Here is a 10,000-nt window from a genome sequence, read left to right as displayed (position 1 = left end):
AGTTTCTCTAGTGTGTACACATTGTGTAGGGACAACGGGAAATATGTGGGATGGAGACCCGACGGTGAGATGAAAGCTAATCTAGATATCCCCCTCCCCCCAACCCCACCCTCTGGGCTTGTCTCTTTCTCAGATCCTTATAGGCAGATTTTCACGGCACCGTTGGCAATAAACACCAGGTCTCCTCCATATTGCCCCCATGTTCATCCTTGAACTATGCCCTCGACGGCCATCTTCTTAGTCCTTCCTTTTTTGCTACCAACCGATCCCCCACCCCCCCAGAAGTGACCTAGGAGTGAACTATTATTGAGGGCGGCAGAAGCTCAGGAGGTAGAGCGGGTCGGCTGGTAACCTGAAGGTTGCCGGTTCGATCCCCGGCTCCTCCTAGCTGAGTATCGAGGTGTCCTGGAGCAAGGCACCTAACCCTCACTGCTCCCGACGTGCTGGCTGTCGGCTTGCGAGGCTGACACCGCCGTCTGTGTTTGAATGTGTGCATGATTGGTGAATGTCAGGCAATATTGTAAAGCGCTTTGAGTGGCCAATGGGTTAGAATTGACCAATGGAAGAGGAGTGACCTAGCAGTTAACTAGAAGTGACTTAGAAATGACCTAGAAGTGAACCGTAGAAGTGATTGATAAAATAGAAGTGAACTACTTATTTTTTCCCTTTTGTTTGATTGCCTGTACTGTCTGTATGTATTCCTTTCTTATTTGTAAAGCGTCAGTATTTAGAAAAGCGCTATAAAAAATGTATCAATTATTATTAACTTAACACTTAATGTGAACTAGAAGTGACTTAGAAGTGACTTAGAAATGACCTTGAAGTGAACTAGTAGTGACCTAGAAATGAACTAGTAGTGACCTAGAAGTGAACCAGCCGCGTCGGACTCAGTTTAGAGTCTGTGTGTGTGAACCGAGCGCTGCTGTCATCAGATCTCCTGCAACCCGCTTCGGTTCTGGGGGGGTTTGAGGCGATGGCATGTGCTCCCAATAGGCCGCTCGACAGAGGCCACCCCCCCCCCCCCCCCCCACACCCTGATCCCTGGAACCACAATCCAGGAGCCAGGCTCCTCTAGTCATGACTTGCGACCTGCAGCCTATTATTGCCGGTGGGGGGGGGGGGGGGGGGGGGGGAGAAGAAAAAACCCAAGGGTAAAGATGACATGAGGAGCGGACGAGGCTACAGGGGGAGGGGGGAGGGGGGGGGGGGGGGGGGGGGGGGGGGGGGAGGGAGAAGGGCCATCTCTAGTTGTGCCCAGGTGTCTGTGAGAACAAAAGTGTGAACAAGGGACTGGATTGCAGGAAACGGATTTGCTTTTGGCAGGTATACGGCAATATATATAGCAATTAAAAGTGTACCCCTTCTTCGGTTCTCTCTCGGATCTCAATGGAATGCTCGCTCAGAGTGTGTGTGTGTGTGGGTGTCTGTTTGTATGTGTGTCTGTGACTGTTTGTGTGTGTGTGTGTGTGTGTGTGTGTGTGTGTGTGTGTGTGTGTGTGTGTGTGTGTGTGTGTGTGTTAGCGTGCATGTGTTTGTGTTTGTGTGTGTGTGCATGTGGGTTTCTGTGTGTGTGTGTTTGTGTGCATATGGGTTTCTGTGTTTGTGTGCGTGTGTGTGTGTGTATGTGTGACAGTGTGTGTGGTGTGTGTATGTGTGAGTGAAAGTGTGTGTCTGACATTTGTGCAACGCATGCATATTCCACGTGTATCCGTTGTAGGTATTTATATTTAGATTACAACTTCAAACTTTCAAAGAGCATGAGGACATATCAGAGAGGGACACAGAGACACATCGGTAGGGCATAATTTACAGCTTTGGCTTGCATCGGTGTAAATGAATATCTGCGAGTTCCCCCTGGGAACGCGGGCCATTCGCACATTGTGCGCGGACAGGCAGTAAAGCTTGAAGGGGAGTGGGAAGGACACAGCCCACCGCCTTGGTTAGGTGGGTCTCATGCGATTAGGTGAGCCGGGGTCTGGAGACTTTTCTGCTCTCATTCTTTAACTTAGACACACACACACACACACACGCACACACACACGCACACACACACACACACACACACACACACACACACACATACACACGTATACATGCAGACACACATTTGTACATACTATAAGACACAACGCATGCATAGATGCATACACACACTTTAAAACACTCACACATGCACCCACACACACACATACGTACAGTATATAACACATGCACACACACAGACAATAACACTTGTGCACACACTAGGTAACACAAACATGTACATGCACATATGTAAACACGATATAACACACACAGACACATACAAAGATGCAGAAACACTCACAAATGTACATGCAAACACACTCACACACATTATATATCACACACAAACACAACACTTATGCACACACTATGTAACACATACATGCACAAACACACACATACACACACAAACACGTATGCACTATATAACACACACACAAAGATGCACACACACTATAAAAACCTCACACACACATGCACGCTATAAAAAACTCAAACATGCACGCACAATCACCCACACACACACACAACCACACTTAAAGACACACGGATCCACACACACACACATATACGTGCACACTATATAACACACAAACACACACACACACACTATAAAACATTCAGACATGCACGCAAAAACGCACACACAAACACTATATAACACACACACAAATAGGCACCAATGCACGAGTCACGCTGGCTTATTTCCTTTCATTCATTATTTCCCCGCCCTTTCTCTTCATGGCATCCTAATCCATTCACCCGTTAACTCGCTAATGTCTCCACATGAGGAGTTTCCTCGAGGTCTGTAATCAATGCCACTTGTCCCATTCACCAACCCCCCCCCCCCCCCCCCATCATCAATCGTTGTCGTTTCCTTGTCAACTCTCAGGCCTTCTTCCTCGTCCGCTTAAAAGGAAAGAAAATGAGCATATCACAAAATAATCCTTAAAAGAGAACCTGATTGGTCCATAGGGCTGTTCCCAGACAGAGAACCTGATTGGTCCATAGGGCTGTTCCCAGACAGAGAACCTGATTGGTCCATAGGGCTGTTCCCAGACAGAGAACCTGATTGGTCCATAGGGCTGTTCCCAGACAGAGAACCTGATTGGTCCATAGGGCTGTTCCCAGACAGAGAACCTGATTGGTCCATAGGGCTGTTCCCAGACAGAGAACCTGATTGGTCCATAGGGCTGTTCCCAGACAGAGAACCTGATTGGTCCATAGGGCTGTTCCCAGACAGAGAACCTGATTGGTCCATAGGGCTGTTCCCAGACAGAGAACCTGATTGGTCCATAGGGCTGTTCCCAGACAGAGAACCTGATTGGTCCATAGGGCTGTTCCCAGACAGAGAACCTGATTGGTCCATAGGGCTGTTCCCAGACAGAGAACCTGATTGGTCCATAGGGCTGTTCCCAGACAGAGAACCTGATTGGTCCATAGGGCTGTTCCCAGACAGAGAACCTGACCAGAGACGGGGCAGAAAAGCAACGAGGAACTGAAGGAGGCCGAATATAACCCGGGAACTGCAAGAGGCTGCTTCTTAGAAACAGTGGGTATAGAACTACTGTTCCCAGTAGTCTGACTTTCCCACCGTGTCTATTCCCCTGGTGTTATTTCTGCACAATCTGGGTCCCATTGACTCTCAGCCTGATGATTATAGAGCTGATTATATGAACAAAAGTCAGACACGAGTTTGTCTCGACTTTTGTTCATATAATTTCCTCTGAACAATACCGGCGGTCACTTCTCTGGCAAAGGTGCATAAACCATCCTCTCTCTCTCTCTCTCTCGCACTCGCGCTCTCACTCTCACTCTCGCGCTCTCACTCTCGCTCTCTCTCTCTCTGTTGCTCCCTCTCTCTTTCCCTCTCTCTCTCTGTTGATCTCTCCAGCACCACGTACACACACACACACACACACACACACACACACACACACACACACACACACACACACACACACACACACACACACACACACACACACACACACACACACACACACACGATTACATAGAGTGGTTGCCTGGTAATTGGAGTCCCTGCTATTAAGACGGAGCAATGTAAACTGGCATTGGCAGTGTACTCTTGAGTGTTTGTGTATGTGGGGTTGCGTGCGTCTTTCAAGTGTTTTCGCTCAGCAAGTACATCGGAACGGTAGGAAACCTGGATTCAGATAAAGTGAAAATGTGTGAACTCAATGCTAGGCCACTCTCTCTTTCCCTCTCTCTCTCTGTTGATCTCTCCAGCACCACGTACACACACACACACACACACACACACACACACACACACACACACACACACACACACACACACACACACACACACACACACACACACACACACACACACACACACACACACACACACACACACACACGATTACATAGAGTGGTTGCCTGGTAATTGGAGTCCCTGCTATTAAGACGGAGCAATGTAAACTGGCATTGGCAGTGTTGCTAGGGACGATTTGTTGACTCTACGGCTATGACAGGGAATGGTTTTAAGCGTCCACTGAGCGCTAAAGCCATTGGTGCTGAAGCGTTGAATTGGTGGCCGTCGTCATAGGAACAGTCAACATTATCGATTCCTGCCTCAAAATTCTGATCCTCATTGTCGTACAACTTTACAGTCTGAATATGTTGACTTAATTACGGCCCTGGTTTATTGGAAGACTGGGATATCGGTGCTTAAGTTTGACAGCATGGTATTTTAACCTTGATAATCGTATTTTAGCTTAATTCCACACAACTATATATTCTATAGAGTTTATTCAAACTGAATGTGAACGCAGTGAATGTTTGAAGGTTGAAGGTTACAGCGTCGAGTTGAAACAATATTGACTCATAATTCTCTTTTGAAAACCTAAGAAAAGATCTACGTGCAAATCATGAGCCTGACTAATATCACAGGAATGTTTTAAAGAGGGCCCGTCAACTGAACAGCTCTGATTTTCGACTAAATACCCAGAGACAAAAGCAGCGGAAAACTACAACTGAAATGCAAATAGGGATAAAACAATTCAGGAACACATATGCATTTGTGAGGTGAAGGAAAGTGACAGAAGTGATGTTATAGTGACCAGGTCCAATATTTGCTCACGCAACCTGAATGCAAAAGGTTTCGGGTAACTTAATTGTTGATATACTTCCTATTAGGTGTTGCAGTGTGTGCATTAAGGTATGTAAGTGGTAAAGAACAGATGCTTAGCAAACATCCGTTGTTTACCACCGATATGCACTAATGCGCACTTAAGGACTGATTACATGTTTATGTACAGTCTTTATGTGTGTGCATGTGTGTGTGCATAAGTCTCCATATAGAGATGTGTACTCTTGAGTGTTTGTGTATGTGGGGTTGCGTGCGTCTTTCAAGTGTTTTCGCTCAGCAAGTACATCGGAACGGTAGGAAACCTGGATTCAGATAAAGTGAAAATGTGTGAACTCAATGCTAGGCCACCATAAGAAAAATAAACAACCACAGCCAGCATTGATTGAAGAACAAAACACTTATTTCCACTTTCCATTCATATCATATCACCTAACCCACATGTCTCAATATCACATATTTTCATGCATTATTCCCATTTATAACATTCCTTGACTAGAGTTCCCATGGCCCCAAATGTTCACCACATTTAGGCAAGCTGCAAATAACTCTTATTGTTCCATTTCCTCAGCTTTTATTTTAACAATGGTCCCCTTTCAGAACTTCAAAGCTGCTATGAGCACCAAACGATTGCGTTTATTTTGGTATAAATATCAAGGTGACTGATTAGGGCTTATCAGAGATTTCCCTTGAGAGAAAACAAATACATAATAGATGAAAATGTGATGTGTTTGTCTGCAGCCAGCTGCTGCCGTTCATGGTGGAGGTGGAGGTGGAGAAGGAGGTGGAGACGGAGGTGGTGGAGGAGGAGGATGTGGAGAAGCTGAAGATGGAGTTGGTGGAGGAGGAGGACGACGACGACGACGACGAAGAGTTGAGGATGGAGGAGTTGGAAGAGGTGGAGGAGGAGGTGGAGATTGAGGTGGAGCAGGAGGAGATGGAGAGGCTGAAGACGGGGGAGGTGGTGGAGGAGGTAGTGGAGGAGGAGGTGAAGAAGGAGGAGGCGGTAGAGTAGGAAATAGAGGTGGTGAATGAGGAGAAGGAGATGGAGATGGAGGAGAAAGAGGTGAAGATGGAGGAGGTGGTGGTGGAGATTGAGAATGAGGAGGTGGAGGAAGTGTTGGAGGAGGAGTTGGAGTTAAAGAAGATGACCCATGTGTTGGTGCTGATTCAGGGTGGCAAGCTCAGTTGATCAGAAAATCGTCAGCCTATACATATGTTTACAATATTGTAGTACATTAATACTGTAAGCTATAAGCACATTACCTCCATTTCATTCTTAGTCAGGGCATTATTTTCCCCTAGAGATGCGAGACATCTTGGCCTGAGCCCTCCAGCTCAAAACCAACCCAAGTAAGTAACCCTATTTCACCCATTCTATCTCTTGGCCAATCCATCCTTTGGCCAGCACGTCCAAACAGCAGCAGATGACACATTTCCAGGAATGCAGAGGCTGTTGATGACCACCATCCTAACTACATTTGATCCACTTCGAACCAGACGAGGAGGGTGGCCGGAGCATTCATGGGGAGGGGGGGGGGGGGGGGGTAAGAAAATACACAGTGGTCTTTACTCTGACCAGCATACTTTGTCAACTAAGCTGACCATGACTTCAATGGCCAGCGGTTTGCGTCATCCGGGCACATAAGATTGTGTAACTTGAAGAAATGCCAAAAATGTTGCCATCCAGACTGAGGTTTTTCTGCTCTTCATGACTTTTAGTTACCTCACTCTCAGGGTAGGCAATATCATAACGCCCCCTAGTGGTCACCAGGGAAACATCACGGTGTCTTTTTCTTCAAATGTATGTGAAATTCGATCTCCCACAAAAGAAATGTGTGTTTAATTTTCTCCCTCCCATCGACTGCACTGTGCAGCCACAAAGCTTGCCCGTTCAGATAACCCTTCTAAAGTATGAGTCTAATAACGATGGTATGGGGTGGATATAGGAGAAGGGTGACGCTGCATTCTAAAGCATCCCTCCTACCGGCAACGCGGTGCCAAGACGCAACGCCAACAGCCAATTACTGAACAATGTTCCTCCACTCTGGAGGCACAGGTACACGAAACAAAGCCAGATTAAGCAGATCTGATCATGTAGCCAGTTGGCATAATCCTTCGAGTGACTCACACACACACACACACACACACACACACACGCACACACACACAAACAAACACACACACACTCAGTGGCATACGTGACAGTCTCCACGCATAATTACTGTTTGACCGCCTAATTCCTCTAAGCCTTGTAACCGAGAAGAAGGGGAGCATTTGGTGGATGAAAAGTAGCTCTTTTTCCTTCCGGCACAGACACAAAGCCACTACTGTGTATACAGAGAACAACGGCGCTCATGTCAGATTCCCCAGCATAATGTGTGGCTTGGGAGCGCTGCAGTGCGGGCTGGGTAAGTCCCACTGTGGAGGAAGTGGCTGTTGGTCATTTGGACCCTCTGGTGCAGTTGGATGGGTCCCACTGTGGAGGAAGTGGCTGTCGGTCATTTGGGCCCTCTGGTGCAGTTGGATGGGTCCCACTGTGGAGGAAGTGGCTGTCGGTCATTTGGGCCCTCTGGTGCAGTTGGATGGGTCCCACTGTGGAGGAAGTGGCTGTCGGTCATTTGGGCCCTCTGGTGCAGTTGGATGGGTCCCACTGTGGAGGAAGTGGCTGTCGGTCATTTGGGCCCTCTGGTGCAGTTGGATGGGTCCCAGTGTGGAGGTAGTTGCCACTGAAGGAGGTGATTCTGAATCCTGACCTGCAAAACTGTTGCTCAGCACTTGATTAATAGAAGAGACTTCCAACAGCTCTTCTCTAGCAAGATAAAGACTACCCTTCCACTGGTCGTTATCTTCAGTGTTGCTTTTGTATCCACAGTTTCCCTGCGAACAACTTTAATCAGCAAAATAGAGGAAATATGATATTAGGTATAATTCCTGCAACTGCATTTACTTGCAAAGGTTCACAGGCTTACATAAAAAGGTGACTCAAAGTGACTCCTCTTGATTGATAACCCACTCACATACACACACGCGTGCACACACACACACAAACACACACACACACACAGACACACACAGCAGCGTTTATTAGACTAAACTGTGTTCTTTGCCCAGGGTTAATGTGTAGACACGTTTGCCTAGTGAGACCTAGGCAGCAGACGCTTGACTGAAGGTCAGGTCGACGCGCGCTGTTTGATCTCCTGCAGCAGACACACACACGCACACACACACACACACACACACACACACACACACACACACACACACACACACACACACACACCTGTGTGTGTGTGTGGGTGTGCATGTGCGAGTATGTTTTGTGTACTTGGTGCAGACTGCAGAGGTCCAGCTTCAGGTGTTTTTCTAGAATGGGGTCAGAGAGGCAGAGACAGAGGTAGTCACCAGGCAGACCCCTCGGAGGAACAGGTAACAGACAACCAGGTAAACACTCAGAAAGAAAGCAAGCCTGACAGTTTGGTCGAGACAATGCTGAAAATGATACACTGAATACAGAAATATCTGCGAATGTTAAAGTTGATAATTTTTGGGGTTAATATTGTCCTTGGTGGTTCGTTATGCCATAGTAGTGTCCTTATAAAACACAAATCCTATTTTAGTGTTTGATTTATTTATAACACTTATGACACTCACAGGTCAGGTGGAAGCTGTTACCGGCAAGGTGATAACATCGACACGAGGTTGAGGTAATGGCCAGATATCAACTTGAATCGATAAACATTCCATGTTGTCCAATGATTAAATGTTCTCACAACCTCACAATCTCCACTGCCCTGTTTTGCTATTTCTATATTCTGTTTCTCTGTTTCTCTTTATCTCCCTCTCTCTTCCTCCCTCTCTCTCTGTCTGTCTCTCTCCCTCTCTCTCTCTCTCTCTCTCTTCTCTCTCTCTCTCTCTCTCTCTCTCTCTCTCTCCTCTCTCTCTCTCTCTCTCCTCTCTCTCTCTCTCTCACTCTCTCTCGCTCCCTCTCCCTGACGTGTCCAAGGATGTGAGTCTAATTCTTCCCCCGTCCAACCGATTCCAGTCAATTATTAAACAGGGTTGTTCAGTTTCTATTTCATCATTCCTTTCATTATAATTGCACAGCCCATTAATCAATGATTTTCTGAAAGGAAATATATATACTATATAACGTTTCGCTTTACCTTTCCAGTTTTTTCTTCTGATGGGGCTTAGCCAAAAACCACGTACTGTCTCTCTAAATGCAAATTATGTTTTCTCTTTTTTGCCATTGAAGAGGGCTGCAGTTGTATGAATGATCTTGCTGTAAGCGTATGCGGTTACAATTTTGCAGCAACCAAAGCATTGAAAACAGTAACATGAAGGCCATGATAACACCAAGGTTAGAGCTGTCAGAACCAGGGATATCACTGATCTACTGATGATCTGAGTCGTATTTGGAGCAATCTTCCCATTGACAAATAATAATGCAAAATAAAAAACAATCGGAGAAAATGGAGACACGCACACACACGCACACTAACACAGACACACACACTAACACGGACACGCACACTAACACGGACACGCACACTAACACAGACACACACACACACACACAGACACACACACACACACACACACACACACACACACACACACACACACACACACACACACACACACACACACACACACACACACACACACACACACACACACACACACACACACACACACACACACACACACACACACACACACACAGACATTTACCCAGACAGTAGTTTTTGCTAGAAACGATGATAAAACCAGAGACAACACAGGGACAGTACTCTGATGCATGGACAAAACAGACAAATGTCAGACTGTAAGTATCTCCGACAAATAAATAGTAATAAT

At 46.5% G+C, this 10,000-nt stretch overlaps 1 protein-coding gene across 1 annotated transcript in view; it reads left to right on the top strand.

The window, feature by feature from the left end:
• LOC132450166 (gelsolin-related protein of 125 kDa-like) overlaps positions 1-6,435 on the top strand; it is a 13,007-nt gene extending 6,572 nt beyond the window's left edge. Inside the window, exon 2 of the mRNA XM_060042181.1 lies at positions 5,879-6,435. Within this exon, the coding sequence (XP_059898164.1) occupies positions 5,895-6,152 (258 nt within the window). The 5' untranslated portion in view covers positions 5,879-5,894 and the 3' untranslated portion in view covers positions 6,153-6,435. The remainder of the gene's footprint in view (positions 1-5,878) is intronic.
• The last annotated feature ends 3,565 nt before the right edge of the window (positions 6,436-10,000 follow it).

Source organism: Gadus macrocephalus, chromosome 21 (assembly GCF_031168955.1).
Source record: "Gadus macrocephalus chromosome 21, ASM3116895v1".
NCBI classification, from domain to species: Eukaryota; Metazoa; Chordata; class Actinopteri; order Gadiformes; family Gadidae; genus Gadus; species Gadus macrocephalus.
The sequence above is the reverse complement of the archived record's forward strand: the minus strand, read 5'-3'. Positions and strand labels throughout refer to the sequence as shown.